Here is a 15,730-nt window from a genome sequence, read left to right as displayed (position 1 = left end):
AGCACCCTGTACCTTTGTTTTGAAGAGCAATATATTTATTTTAGGAAGACTATACAATAGAACTGATAAGATCCATGCAACCCTTCCTGTTTCCACTGTACTGCACTTTAACATTTTAAATACTGCTCTACTTCCAAGAAACAGCAGATCAGTTTTGCATGCCCTTATTCCAGTACTGGCCTACAAAAACAGTTCCAGTCAGAGATCATTTTTCCACACCACAAACCTCTATTCATACATAAGCACTATCTGATGGAGGGACTTATCATCAAATACTGATTCAAATCTCATAAACCATCCTGCTCTTATTCCTCTCCTCTGTGATGTCTGTGTAGATGGTTGTTTTGTTGTTGTTGTTTCGATTATTTCTGTTTTTATTTGTCTTGTAATGTGATTGGGAAGCTGCTGTAAACCAGTTTAAAGTGAGTCAGACCAGTTTAACTACCAGCCTGGTCCCCTGAAAACCACAAATATGTCACATTTGTACATAACGTATTATATTAGTGTTTCTAAAATTGACATATGAGCTGATTTTGTCATGGTAGGTGGAGGAGATAATGAATGGTGGGACGCCTGGCAAGCTGCAGCCCACTGTTTGAGACCAACAAACAACAAAACCAGTTATGATTTAGTGAGTCAATGCTATGTTTCCTGCAACTTTTTGGGATCTAAACATGGATGTTTGGTAGCAACTCAAACATATTTCTCCAGCTGGGATTGTGGCACGAAAAGCATTTTGCTGTTGTTGTTTGTTGCTTAGATATTGTTGCTTTTCCTTCTGGGTTAGTGACAAGAAAAGCTTTTTTTTTTTTTTTTTTTTTTTTACAGAGAGATTGCTGCTTTTCCTGCTTGTTTAGCACCACAAAGTGGATGATTTTAACCTAGTCACTGCATTTCCTGCTGGGATAGTGCCACAAAAAGCAGTTGTTGTTTTTTCACAGAGACATTGCTACTTTTTCTGATGGGATGGCATGAAAGGTGGTTGTTTTATTGAGACATCTTTGCTTTTCCTGTCGGGATAGTGCCACAAAAAGTGGTCATTTTTTACCGAGGTGCTGTGTTTCCTGCCGAGATTGTGTGAGACCTGGTATTTTAAGCCAAAACACAATCTTTTTCTAGCCCTAGCAAGTCACTAAGTGTTATTACCTAACCACACATTAACCACAGCATTGATGAAACATAAAGTTTCAACATATCCATTGTAACGTGCAAATGTAACATATCTAAGGTTTGCAGAATGGAACAATGCCGACATTTATTCTGGCGATTAGGTTGTGACACATTTAATGTTATGTTATAATCTTTTCCTGTCCAATGACAAAATTTTAAAAATATTTTTCAGATGTAATGCTCCGGTATTATTTTTTTTATAGTTGATGTGCAATACTAATGATGGATTTCTACAAAAGGCCATCTGTAGGCTAATCACTGTTCACAAAGTCAAATGTAGTATACCATACCACAGCAGTACAGTGACTCAGTAGTTTTGATTACAGTACACATTGCTTGGATGAGTTTTATCAAACCCAGCAGGTTCCAAGTCACCAACCTGCACAGTCACATCAACATAAATATTCTCCTCTTGCTCTCACACATTTATTTGTGTTTTCTCCCCTCTGTATAAAAATACAGACCTGCATCCTCTCCCCCTCCATCTGCCAAAGTGAAGTTAATAGTCCCATTATAGCTAATGGATTGTTCTCATAGTTTATGCAGTGCATCCTCCTGCCTGTCTATTGTCTTTGGCCTCTGGGAAGCTGCTAATGCGGCGCCAGTAATAGCTTAGGTAAACTGTTATGTCTAATGTTTTTTTTTTTGCCACTAATGACAAAACAGTAGCCCATCAACAATGGCAAACACATTGTGTCAGAAAACAACAACAAAATATTACAAATAACAAAATGAAAAGTCACAGGCAGTCTTTGATAGCCAAATATTCACCTGAATGTGTATTTTTGTTTGTTTACCTGTTGAACCACAGAGCATATGTTACATAACAAGATGATTTACTCACAGATGATCACAGTAAGTCATGTTTTTATACAGTATGAGAAAAATTACAGCTACCTACAACCTCTTCCTGTCCCACTTACTACCACTTGTTACTTAAATAAACATGGAAGAGGAAGTCAAAGAGGGGAGGTGGAGGGTTGGGAGGATGCAATCAGGATAAGTGCAAACAAACCAGATTTTGACTTCTGGGTGTTTTACAATCAGTGTGAATTCAATATTGTCCCACATTCACAGGAACAAACGCCTCTCTCTGCCTTAGTTCTGCACATATATTCACAGACACACATATAACACACCCCTACACTCCTTTGCTGACTGAGCGCCCACAGAAAAGGGAAGGAAATGTTTGCTTACGCACAATCAGCTGATGACCTGCACAATGTTTCCTGCTCTAATGACCCTCTGTCCACAGGGTAATCCCACTATATGCTCCGATAATGCCTGTAACGTATGAATGAACCATTCATGGATTTTTGGTGAACTTTGGTGGGTCATTTCTGTTTACAGCCAATTATTTGCCAGCAGAGCAAGATCTCAGCCAAGGACAGGATTTACCCAAATACCAACCTGTAATCTGTCTATAGACATAACACAGTAACACAGGGCTGGTGTCAAAGTGAAACAGGCTCTGTCAGCTGAGTCACACTGGTAGGTGGTCATTGGCTGCCACCTGCTGGAAAGATTGTTTGCATGTTTTTTACATTGCTCTTCTTGATATACATATGATATTATCTTATTCATAACAAATATAATTTACTGTAAAATGGATACAATGCACCAGATGTCTTGAGAGAAGTTATGTACTAACAGTTATAGGGTCTATACAGAGTGCATTAACAGATTACAGATCTTTAAATGTAAACATAAACTAAAATGCCAGATTTTGTTTGCTTTTCAAATTCACTTATTTATTTCCTTTTTTATTTATTCATTTATTCATTTTTACTCATAATGATTTGTTTCCTGCTGTTATACTTACTAAACTTAATTATGATTGAAACAATTTATTAGGTTAAAATTTAGGTTAAAACATATTAATAAGTAAAGTTAAAGTTAGTTATTTATTGATTGATTGATTTACTCATTTATTTATTTACTTTTATTTATTTGTTTGCTAATTTTTACTTATGATCATTTGTTTCCTGCTGTTAAACGTACTACACTTAATTATTATTGAAACATATCAGAGTTAAGATTAAAATAAACTAATAAGTTAGATAAAAACGCTATTTATATATTTATCTACTTAATTACTTACTGAGTTATTGCCTATTTTATTTATTCATTTACTAATTTTTACTTATAATAATTTGTTCATTACTGTCATACTTACAATACTTAATTATTTTTTAAACATATCACAGTTAAGATTGAAATAGGTTGATAAGTTAAATAAAAAAGTAATTTATTTTTATATACTAATTAATTACCTGTTTTATTTATTCATTTTTATTTATACTAATTTGTTTAGTGCTGCTGTACTTACTATTCTTAATTATTATTTAAACATATCAGAGTTTAGATTGTAATGAATGAATAAGTAAAATAATAATGTATTTATTTATCTACATTTTTATCTATTTATTGCGTTTTATTTATTCATTTTTACTTATACTAGTTTGTTTAGTGCTGTTAACCTTACTATTCTTATTCTTAATTATTATTGTAACATATAAGAGTTTAGATTGAAATGAATTAATAAGTAAAATAAAAATGTATATATTTATTTAGATTTTTTTATTACCTGGTTTTTTTTTTTTTTTAGTTACTGTAAACTTGGCTCCCCGCCCATCCAGCGCAGTCCCGCATTCATAATCAAACACACACACACCACAGAGGCCGTTACACAGACTTAAAGCTCAACCAATCAGCCTTATCCGAGAGCGACTGAGTCGGATCCGATTGGCTGAAACCCCAGCCTGTCAAACGAGACTATTTACTTATAGTTCCGCATTGCCAATTTAACCCACTGACGCTTCAGAAGAAGTTTGTGGGGCTCCTTCACTGTTGAATATCTGAAATTTAACATTTGTTTCCAGTTTTCTTTATTTTGTTGTCTCACCAGCCGACCAGCTGAGCGCTGTGTAAAGTGACATGCAGGCTATAAGGTGAGGACGCCTCTCATTCATGAAAACAAACCAGCTGTCTGAATAAATTCTGTAGTTTTAGTTCAAGTGCTAAATTAGCCTAACTTAAGTTAAACTAAGTTAATGGCGACATAATAGTTAATACAAGTTTTCTTTGCCTTAGTTGGAGCAAACTAGCATATTTTTTTTGTAGTAGCTTTGTGTGTTTGCTTTGTCATTGTTCATATCACACCCACTCTGCTGGTTGAGTCACTCACAGTTAAGTAACAGTGATTTCTCAATGTCCCAGAAATCTCTTCCGGGGACCCTGGTCCTCTGCTGAAAGGCTGGATGACAAAACTGTGGTCATCACAGGTGCCAACACTGGCATTGGGAAAGAGACAGCCATCGACCTGGCAAAGAGAGGTGCGTCTCACACCACATATTGATCCTCACATCAACTCTGTACTTTGTTATAAGTATCGTATTGGGCTGGGTATCATTTGGTATTTGGATATGGTGCTAATATGACACCTTCTGTTTCTGGACTGGTATTTGGATATGGTGCTAATATGACACCTTCTGTTTCTGGACTGGACGAAACAAAAGCGTATTTTCTGTGCCACACAGGGAGAAACATAAAAGTTATTTACTGCTTCAACTCCCTTTGTTCTGTTTAACAAAAATAAGCCCAATTTCTCAAATGCCAATACAAAGCAGCCATACCTTTTGAATATTTAAAATGCATTTGCCCTAAATACTAAAAATGCATATTAAGCCCCAAAGAAAATTAACTGTGACTGAAATTACTTTTTTTTTAGACATTAAAATTTGTACTTAGAGGTGGGATTCAAACTCTAATACCATTTGAGTACAGACCAAAATATGTATCACTGATTATGAGGAAAAAAAACTTTTCCTTATTCACAGTTCTTGTTAGGTATTGGAGAGTTAAAATAACTAAATTGAAACAAATTAAAACAAAGAAATTAAGTGAAATTTTGTCCACATAGTTATATGCATTTTCTTTCTATGTACTGTATATATTTACTGTGTAATAGTTAAATGAGAAACTATTGTCTAAAAAAAGCTTCCTGTTAATTGTTTTTCATTATGTAAAGACTTTTCCATTCCATATTAAAATCAAATCACCACACCAAAAACAAAATGCAAAAAGTTACTGCTACTGATGAAAGCATAAGATCTAGATCTGCATTTGCTAATTGAATAAATAACTTACAGGTACAAAAGGACACTCAAAGATGGTCTCCAAATATCCACCTTTTCAACTGCTTGTTAACCCAAATAGCTAATCAGCCAGTCACGTGGCAACAATTCACACAGGCTCACCAAAACTGGACAAAAGAAGATTGTAAAAACGATGCCAGGTCTGATGAGTCTGGATTTCTGCTGCGACATTCAGATGGTAGGGGCAGAATTTGGTGTAAACAACATGAAAGCATTGATCCATCCTGCCCTGCATCAGCGGTTCAGGCTGGTGGTGGTGGTGTAATGGTGTGGGGGATATTTTCTTGGCACACTTTGGGCCCCTTAGTACCAACTGAGCATGGTTTAAGCACCACAGCCTACCTGAGTATTGTTGCTGACCGTGTCCATCCCTTTATGACCACAGTGTACCCATCTTCTGATGGCTACTTCCAGCAGGATAATGCACCATGTCACAAAGCTCAAATCATCTCAAACTGGTTTCTTGAACATGACAATGAGTTCACTGTACTCCAATGGCCTCCTCAGTCACCAGATCTCAATCCAATAGAGAACCTTTGGGATGTGGTGGAACCGGAGATTCTCTTCATGTATGTGCAGTAGACAAATCTGCAGCAACTGCGTGATGCTATCATGTCAATATGGACTAGAATCTCTGAGGAATGTTTCCAGCACCTTGTTGAATCTATGCCACCAAGAATTAAGGCAGTTCTGAAGGCAAAAGAGGGTCGAACTTGGTACTAGCAAGGTGTACCTAATAAAGTGGCCAATGAGTGTATATAAATATCCAATTAAAGAATAAATTAATAAGACTTCAGAATGAATTTGATGCCAGGAGTGGCTACCTCACAAATTTTAATGCTAAAAGATGTGACAGTTATCCAAACAGAAACAGTATAAACTGAATAACAGTGTTTGTTTGCAGTAGCTTCCCCCCGCATCACATACAGAAAATGAAACCACGCTGAGCAAAAGCTGCCTCAGTTGGTTAGTTTTTTGCCACTGAAAAAAAGTCCACCTCAAAAAATCAATATTACTTCAAGTGTACGCTATATTTAAAATATGTTCACTACTCTACCTTGCTGTCAGACTGCCCCGTCTGATGGGGAACTGAAACTCTTATCTCAAAGCCACCAGACTACATCGAAATAAATTTAACTTAACAGAACTTCACAGAACACTGGAGTTGGTGGTCTACTGCCTCCGTCAGATAGTGTGTAAGTTAAAGGGGAGAAAAATATTTTAATAAAGTGTACACTTACACTGATATTGATCTTTAGATGGGACTATTAGCCCGTCCAGTAAATTGTTTAGCTTCTGTACTGCTTTATTTAGTTTATACGAGCAAAGCAACACAGTAGGCTACATCAAATAAGCACAGTAGATATGTCAGATAGGTCAGACCATCATGTTAAACTGTTTATCTTTAAACATTACAGTTACGGGTGAAAATGGCAACAGAAATAATAAGTGTGATGATTTCACATATCCCTGCAGTTAAAATCAATTGCCAGTTGTCTGTCTGGACAAGATTGTTGTTGTCAGCACGACGTCACGGTGATTTAGTCTGTAAGTGTTTGATACTTAGTGCTAATTACAAATTGCAAAGTCTAAAAAAAAATGCAGTTCCAGGCACATTTTTCATTTTTTCCAGTTATCTTTCCGTGAAGCTTAACATGTGACTTTTGGCAGGTACAACAAACAAGTAAATTTGTTTCTAATTTGAACTTAATATGATCTTTTTTTAAGGTTAACCTTGAATAAACAGGAGTGATGCACTATAGTTAGGAGGGTAAATTCTGTAGCTGTTTCATATAACTAGTTATTACGCCGTGCAGCTGCCTCTCACATTACAGTGACATCACAAATTTGAGTTTTAATGCTGGTAAAAGAAAATGTCATTTTGTTATTTTCTAAAAAAAATGAATGACCCTGTTTCCTTTTGTCCAGGTTCGAACTCTCTTTATGAAAGACATTACACACGAAGTACACATTTTCTCACGAGGGGGTGCTCTTCACACACATTACGTGCAAGTTGTATCTCACTGCTGCTTATTTTTCTGTTTAGGGGCAAAGGTCATCATGGCATGCAGGGACATGGAGAAAGCACAGGCGGCCGTGAAGGAAGTCATTGAAAATTCTGGCAATGAAAATGTTGTTTGCATGAAGCTTGACTTGGCAGACAGCAAGTCGATACGAGAATTCGCTGAAGCCATCAACAAAGGTTGACTCATTTATTCCTTATTAAAATATACACAGGAAGGGACTTCACAGACACAACCATTTAACCTTTTAATGTCCTTTTGTACAGACGAGCCGAAGCTCAACATCCTCATCAACAACGCTGGTGTGATGGTTTGTCCTTATGGGAAAACAGCAGATGGCTTTGAGATGCAGATTGGCGTCAATCACTTTGGTAAATAAAACTATGTCGTCTGTTACCTGTGTAACAAGGAAAGGTGTCCACGTCCAATTTAAGTGCTTGTTGCCACTGACAAGCTCAGATATTTATTATGTCATAAGTGTCTTATGGAAACAATCCCTTCAAAAATAGACCAGCCCAGAAATCGCTGACACCAAACTCACCAACTTGTGAAATATACTTCATTTAGAGTTGTCAGTAACGAAATAAAACTCACAAAACTGTCTTAATTCGTCTTTCCACTGTTCCAACAATCACCAGCTCTAGTTTGGTTTAAATAAACCCTCAACTCACCCAGTTAGATGTGAAAATATGCTGGCTCTGTTCAAGCTAAAATTACTGTTTTTCTAAATGGAGTCTGGTGTGTTTGGTTATGGTGATTTGGGGGCTGTTCCTGGTTGCAAAAATGATTTTACCTATAACAAAAAGGTCTATCTCTGTAGTCACTTAGACATAGAAATATGGAAAAATAGCATCCACATTGAAAAATACAGACGTTTCCCCTTAATTCACCACCTAGTGTCAGATTTGACACCTGAATTATTAGAAATATTATGTCCTGTACATATATAACATATTTAAAATCTATTTTTAATTAATTTCTATAGATACTTGACTCTTTTTGAAAGCAGAGCTAATTTTATTAGAAGAACAAAAGCAATTCCCATAGCTACATATCATGTCCACAAGGGGGCAGATGTAAAAGTTTTCTTCTTCTTGCAGTTGGCAACTTCTGTTCTTACTTAATTTCATATATTGTAACAGTGCTTTAGGTTCATTGTAATATTTTAAATAAGTTATTTGGAAATGGTTAAACAACTCACTTATATCACTTTGCTGTTACTTTCTTTAATTATAACAGATAATACATTTATATAGACTTAGGACAAAGATCACTTTCACACCCACCTGTTTACAGCCCTCTATTATACTTTATTATTTAGCAGAAATATCCTTTCCCTGTTAAATATTTATTGGTGTTGATGTTTTTAGAGTTTGCTGTGCTGGTATCTGATAAGGCAAATTGTTCCTGGGTAAGATAAAGAGCACAGTTCATGACCCTGCCATCAGAACATTTAGCCCTGCCAAAGTTTATAGACCACAATTTTAGTAACTACCTTGTCTGTAAATCTGGTCACTAAGAATCCATATAGTTTGTCTTGGAGATCATTACTGGTCTGCCTGTTTGATCAATATTAAGACAGACTGGACACAAGTCTCTCACATTGCTAGTCAGAAGTTTTATTTTAATACACTGTAGGGGGGAATAGGTTTAAATTAGTGTGTGTGAGTAAATGTAACTGAGAAATTCTTAGTGAAAATGAGATCTGAGATCTTATTGGACATAATCATAGCAACAAAATTTGCAAACTTGGATCAATTTTGTCCAGTTCTTATGTTTCTTAATCTTGTCATTATACCTTAAAGAAGGTTGCCAGCATTTTTAACCCAGCCAAATTTGTTGTCAACCCAGACCTGCCAAATGTCAATTACAGTTGCTCCCAGTTTCCAACTTAATTTTAATAGTTTAAAGTAACAGTTCACCCCAGAATCAAAAATACATTTTCCTTCTTACCTGTAGTGCTATTTATCAGTCTAGATTGTTTTGGTGTGAGTTGCAGGGTGTTGGAGATATCAGCCATAGAGATGTCTGCCTTCTCTCCAATATAATGGAACTTGATGGCACTCAGTATGTGGTGCTCAAAGCGCCAAAAAAAATACATTTGAAAAACTCAATAGCAATGTCTCTTTCCAGAAATCATGACCCGGTTACTCAAGATAATCCACAGACCTTGTTGTGAGCAGTTTCATGTAGGAACTATTTTCTTCTACGGAATTGCACCTGCTAACTGTATCACTGCAGATATGGAAGCATGCATCTACTGCTCACTCACCTAGCATCGCTGAGCTAGCTAACGTCACAGCTCAGTTGAAGAAGATGCTATTAATTAATGTTTATATCTTGCACTGTCACAAGTACAAACCTCTCGTCTATGAGTAGATGCACGCTTCCTTCTGTGAGGTTATCGGTCACTTTAAATTGATAAAAAGCACTATAGTGAAGAGGAAAAGTATATATATTTGTTTTCCGGGTGAACTGTCCCCTTAAGCACTTGTATTCAAATAAACGCACTTGTATTCAAATAAACTTTGTTTTAAAGCTAATTCTCTGTAACATAGTATTTCAATTATCACAGTAGTTAAAGCTTTTGTTTCTGTGACATTATGAATGACTGCTGTCTGTTTAACCAAATTTTTTAATTTTTTAATTTTTTCTTTTTCTCAAATATAATTAATGCTGTAATACCTGTAAAATACAATGTCTTCTTTCTGCTTTCTTAAAGCAGCAATATGAAAGTAATTTCCTTGTTCTCTAGGTCACTTCCTGTTGACATATTTGTTGATTGACCTGATTAAGAAATCAGCACCAGCCAGGATTGTCACGGTGTCCTCTATGGCTCACTCTTGGGGCTCCATCAATTTGGAGGACATCAACAGCGAGAAGAGTTACAACAAGAACTCAGCTTACTCTCAGAGCAAGCTAGCCAACATTCTCTTCACCCGCTCATTGGCTAAGAGACTAGAAGGTATGCTTCATACCCTCTTCTCCATCATTTGAGTCTTTGTAAGAGAAGGTTGAAAAGTGCTATTTTCCATTATTCATATACTGTTTCACACATGCTGTCTTTCAGGCACAGGTGTGACGACATACTCTCTCCACCCTGGAGTTGTTCAAACAGAGTTATGGCGTCACCTGAGCGGCCCTCAGCAGTTTTTCATGAAGATGGTCAGTCCTTTCACCAAAAACTCTTCTCAGGGAGCTCAGACAAGCATTTACTGCGCAGTGGAGCCGTCACTGGAGAAAGAGACTGGCGGATACTACAGGTACAGTTTGGTTTTTGACATGCAGCTAAACACATGGACATTATATTGCAGTCTATCATACATTAATTGTGGAGGTCAAGGGGATAATTGGGGGTGAGGAAGAAATGTCTTTACACAGTGATTACCAACATTTTTGGGAGCTGTAACCAGTTTGCCAGACAGAAAATTTTCCTTCTATGATTGATTTCTTTAAATATTTTTTAGTTTAGTTTAGTTTAGTTTAGTTTAGTTTATTAGCCACAGCATTGCTGCAGTGATTCTTCCTTAATCTTGTTAAAGGTTCACTATGCAAGAATTGTAGGGCTACTGTTTGGAAACAGTATCGCCAGCCAAACTTTAAGTATAAGCCAACCCCAAATAAAGTAATTGGATTAAAGTTACAAACTGTCCACTTGGCATATTGCGTGTTTTCAACGCTATGTATGTTATTTTCATAGCTTCCTCTTCGATGCATGTTGCTCACGGTCAGGCATCAGTGGCCATATTCACAAACATTCTGAGAACACTCTCAGAGAGTTTCTAACTAAGGTTACAATTTTTTAGTAAGGAGTCCTAGCTTAGGATTGATTTAGGAAACTTCTTAAAGCAACTCTGAGCAAGGAATAGACAGAAACTTGTATCTTAGTGAGGAGGTGTGGTTGAACCTGTTGCTAGGTGTGATACTTGCTTTTAACAGGTGTGATTGGTTGTCACAGACTGTAAGGTGTGGACACCCAGTGGAAATGAAATTAACTGCTGACTGTGACAGTGTTATCATTGTTAGTGTGATCACTCTGCTGATGGAAGGCTGAGACAGACCCAACTCGTCACTGCTGCACTGTTGCATTTTTCCAGTTTTTCAAATACACTGCCTGGCCAAAAAAAAAGTCGCCACCTGGATTTAACTAAGCAAATAGGTACGAGCCTCCTATTGGATAATTACTGGATGGGCGATTATCTTTCAGCTGGCAACAAGTTATTTAACCCCAACTGGTGCAATGAGTTGCTTCTCATTTCCTAAACAACCATGTCGAAAGACACATCCCGTGGTCGTGGAAAAGATGTTAGTCTGTTTGAGAAGGGTCAAATCATTGGCATGCATCAAGCAGAGAAAACATCTAAGGAGATTGCAGAAACTACTAAAATTGGGTTAAGAACTGTCCAACGCATTATTAAAAACTGGAAGGATAGTGGGGACCCATCGTCTTTGAGGAAGAAATGTGGCCGGAAAAAAAAATCCTCAATGATCGTGATCGGCGATCACTTAAATGTTTGGTGAGATCAAATCGAAGAAAAACAACAGTAGAACTCAGGGCTATGTTTAATAGTGAAAGTAAGAGCATTTCCACACGCACAATGCGAAGGGAACTCAAGGGATTGGGACTGAACAGCTGTGTAGCCTTAAGAAAACCACTAATCAGTGAGGCTAACCGGAAAAAAAGGCTTCAATTTGCTAGGGAGCATAAAGATTGGACTCTGGAGCAATGGAAGAAGGTCATGTGGTCTGATGAGTCCAGATTTACCCTGTTCCAGAGTGATGGGCGCATCAGAGTAAGAAGAGAGGCAGATGAAGTGATGCACCCATCATGCCTAGTGCCTACTGTACAAGCCTGTGGGGGCAGTGTTATGATCTGGGGTTGCTGCAGTTGGTCAGGTCTAGGTTCAGCAACAGTATGTGCTCAAAGAATGAGGTCAGCTGACTACCTGAATATACTGAATGACCAGGTTATTCCATCAATGGATTTTTTCTTCCCTGATGGCACGGGCATATTCCAAGATGACAATGCCAGGATTCATCGGGCTCAAATTGTGAAAGACTGGTTCAGGGAGCATGAGACATCATTTTCACACATGGATTGGCCACCACAGAGTCCAGACCTTAACCCCATTGAGAATCTTTGGGATGTGCTGGAGAAGGCTTTGCGCAGCGGTCAGACTCTACCATCATCAATGCAAGATCTTGGTGAAAAATTAATGCAACACTGGATGGAAATAAATCTTGTGACATTGCAGAAGCTTATCGAAACAATGCCACAGCGAATGCGTGCCGTAATCAAAGCTAAAGGCGGTCCAACGAAATATTAGAGTGTATGACCTTTTTTTTTGGTGGTGACTTTTTTTTTGGCCAGGCAGTGTATGTTAGTATTGTGATCATTTTATTTCTGGTGTTATAGCATTATTTTGTTGGGTGTGAAAAGTGTGTGTATCCCTAATGAGATTGATCACAAATATTATCCCTGCATGATCTAATATATAGTATTTTATTTACTCCCTGTCATCTAGCGTTTGGAGAATAATTCTCCAACCTCTTTTTGTTTCCACCATTTTCACTTTAGAAGCTCTTTTAAGGTCTAAGATGTTTTATGAATATCATTTATCTTTACAAGGACCTAGTCTTAACTTTAAGGGGAATTTATAAGAAAATGCCACAGTTCTAAGAATTTTCCTAGACTCTCCTCACTAGGAGCAACTCTTGGCACTAGGAAGCTTTGTGAATACGGCCACTGGTCAATCCCTTTTTATAATGTCCCGAGCTCACCTGTACGCTGTGCTTGGGAACGTCCCATCATAGCAAAATAAGAAGAAAAGTTCAGGGTCTCTGCAGATAAATACACCACCACACACTTTTACTGGTTCATAAGAGATGATTGAGAGGGATTATTTCTGAATCAATCTATTCATTGTTTTCTGGTAAAATAGGTATAATACACCTTAAATCATCTTGCAACCCTTGGGATCTATCAGTGGAGTCCCAACCCCAGATTCGGAACCACTGGCCTAATATACAATACAGCAGCCAAACTGGTTGAAGAGGGATTGAGCAATTCAGTCTTCTCTGTCACCGTCACTTAAATTAGGATACAAATGTAGAAAAAGACTGTTACAGGATACAATACTTGGCTTGTAGAGAAGAACTTTTTTTACAAGAAGACAGTTATTATGTGTTATCATTTATAGTTATTTGATGGAATATATATCAGGCAAAGTCAGCCAGAGAGGAACTGAACTATAAACATATTCTGCATAAATCACGCATGGCCTTACTGAATGTGTGAACGAGATGATTTATCCAAATTTTCCGTCCCTCATCTAGTAAGTCTTTGCTTTCAGTGACTGTGCTCCTGCCAACTGCTCAGCGGCCGGTAAAGACGACGTGCTGGCGGAGAAGTTGTGGGAGCTGACTTGTCAGTTGCTGTCGGTAACGTGGGAATGATGCAACCTGGATTCAAAACAATATCCTTCAGTTTACTGTTTCTGTGCAACATATCATATTTCACAAACACCACCAAGGAGTAATGTTATAAAACATCATCGTTGTATGAGTTTTCCTACAGCTACATATTTTCTAGCACTTCTGGAACATATAGTATTCACACAACATAGCACTATTTCTAATTAAGAAAATATTTAATAAGTAAGTAATATAAAGTACATCATTTGTTATAAGTTTATGATTCCGATTCACAGAAATTATCACAAACTGCAGTACTTTTCTATCTATTTTTATAAGAGATTAGTAGTGAATATTTGGATGAAATTGTGGAATAATAAGAAGATCTACAGAATCAAGCTACAGGACTGTCTTCATGTTTTTCTGTACTTGTATTTTTCAACATTAAACCCGATGTTACACTCCATCTTTTTGTTTTTGTCCCAACTTGCACATGCTTGATATTTCAATTATTATGCAAAGAGACAAATTTTTGGCCAACTACATAAAAGTGAAGCCTCAGGACTACTACACTACGAAGCAGTATTGTAATTGCATGAATTTTAATTGTGATATATTACTGTAAATATTTTTCACATATCTTGGTTTGAATATGCTGTCATTAGTCATTTTTGGGGAGAGGGAATAAGGGCAAGGTTATAGAACTGTTTCATAGATTTATAATGGGGAATAAAAGTTTTTTAACTTTAAAATTAAACTTAAAACATCTAGTCAGTCATTTTGAAGTAGTTATTCTTTCTTTTGGAATTAAGTTTAGAATACTGTAGTGTCTATCGACTAATATGTTATGTAACTGTTAAGTTGTTACATAAATGTCTTACAACCCATTTGGCACAAACTGCACTTCCCAACACGTTCGCCCTGATCTTACCTCTAGGATTGGTCACCCTTTTGACAGAGAGTAATAAAGACAACCACAGTTAATAACTTTAATACCACCATGTGATCTCCGTGTGACCGGATTTATAAAGGCAATAAAAGACAGATAACAGCTTAATATGAACATGACTGAACTGGGAACTTGCAAAGGTAACCGCAACAAAGATGACCATCAGAGAAACTATCCATGGTTCTGCTTTGTGCAGTGTCCTATGAAACTACATTTATCAACCAAATTACCAAAACAAAAATGTAATGTTGTCATAGAGTTTAGAGATTGGTTTGAGTGAAATCACTGATTTAACTTAAAGTAATTAAAGAAAAACAGGAGAAATTAAAACTGCAGGCAGTGATGAAGAGGTCCTCCTACCTTCTTGCATGTCGGGGCTGCTGGCGGGAGGCCAGTCGATGTGTTTGCATTTCCACAAATGTCAGACACTGCATGCATGAGCTATATCTGACAATATTTTCTGCGTGGACTGCATTGCACTGATAATTATGTATGGTAAATTTTGTATTGCTCCATGTGTCTGGTAGATGGCACAAGAGAGCATGTGCTAAGCATGCATTATTTTGCTGCATGGACCACACAGCAAAAAACTATTGTTAATCAGATAATGTTTGTCACACAAGGGCCACTTCCTTTTGCCAATAGGTGGCGCAATAATTTGACTCAGTATTGGCATGTGGATGACTTCAGGTCTGGACTCTTATCAAGCATGAGAAATTTTGGGCAGATTGGACAATGTATGCTCAAGTTACAACAACTTCCTGTTTAATGGGTGTTGGGGAAACGTGCAAAATGGCTGCCACGCCATGGAAACATTCAATGAAACCCCTAAAATTTTAACAGCTTGTCTTTGTTAAGGTCTTAAGATTGTGCTGATCAAATTTGAAGTCAATCTCATTAATTAGTTAGGAACAGTACAACACCTAGAAATGGCCAAAAATACACTGATATTGCCCATTAATTTCAACATGCCTTACTTCCTGTTGTGTTAAGTGTATGGCTCCAAGACACTTTTT

The 15,730-nt window shown here is 37.1% G+C and overlaps 1 protein-coding gene across 1 annotated transcript; it reads left to right on the top strand.

Moving 5' to 3' along the window:
- The first annotated feature begins 3,954 nt into the window (after positions 1-3,954).
- Positions 3,955-14,231, top strand: rdh12l (retinol dehydrogenase 12, like). Its single transcript, XM_033638373.2, has 7 exons — positions 3,955-4,121; positions 4,390-4,505; positions 7,375-7,530; positions 7,618-7,722; positions 10,107-10,316; positions 10,422-10,614; positions 13,705-14,231. Exons 1-7 carry the CDS (start codon positions 4,108-4,110, stop codon positions 13,805-13,807), a joined length of 897 nt encoding a protein of 298 aa, XP_033494264.1. The 5' UTR covers positions 3,955-4,107; the 3' UTR covers positions 13,808-14,231.
- Positions 14,232-15,730: the final 1,499 nt, after the last annotated feature.

This window comes from Epinephelus lanceolatus, chromosome 20 (assembly GCF_041903045.1).
Source record: "Epinephelus lanceolatus isolate andai-2023 chromosome 20, ASM4190304v1, whole genome shotgun sequence".
NCBI classification, from domain to species: domain Eukaryota; kingdom Metazoa; phylum Chordata; class Actinopteri; order Perciformes; family Serranidae; genus Epinephelus; species Epinephelus lanceolatus.
The sequence above is the reverse complement of the archived record's forward strand: the minus strand, read 5'-3'. Positions and strand labels throughout refer to the sequence as shown.

What these genes read in the sequence shown, in the direction of transcription:
- rdh12l (XM_033638373.2), top strand. An exon ending in GATTGGCGTCAATCACTTTG is followed by an intron (nt 7,723 to 10,106) that starts GTAAATAAAACT and finishes CTTGTTCTCTAG; the next exon opens with GTCACTTCCTGTTGACATAT. An exon ending in GAGACTGGCGGATACTACAG is followed by an intron (nt 10,615 to 13,704) that starts GTACAGTTTGGT and finishes CTTTGCTTTCAG; the next exon opens with TGACTGTGCTCCTGCCAACT.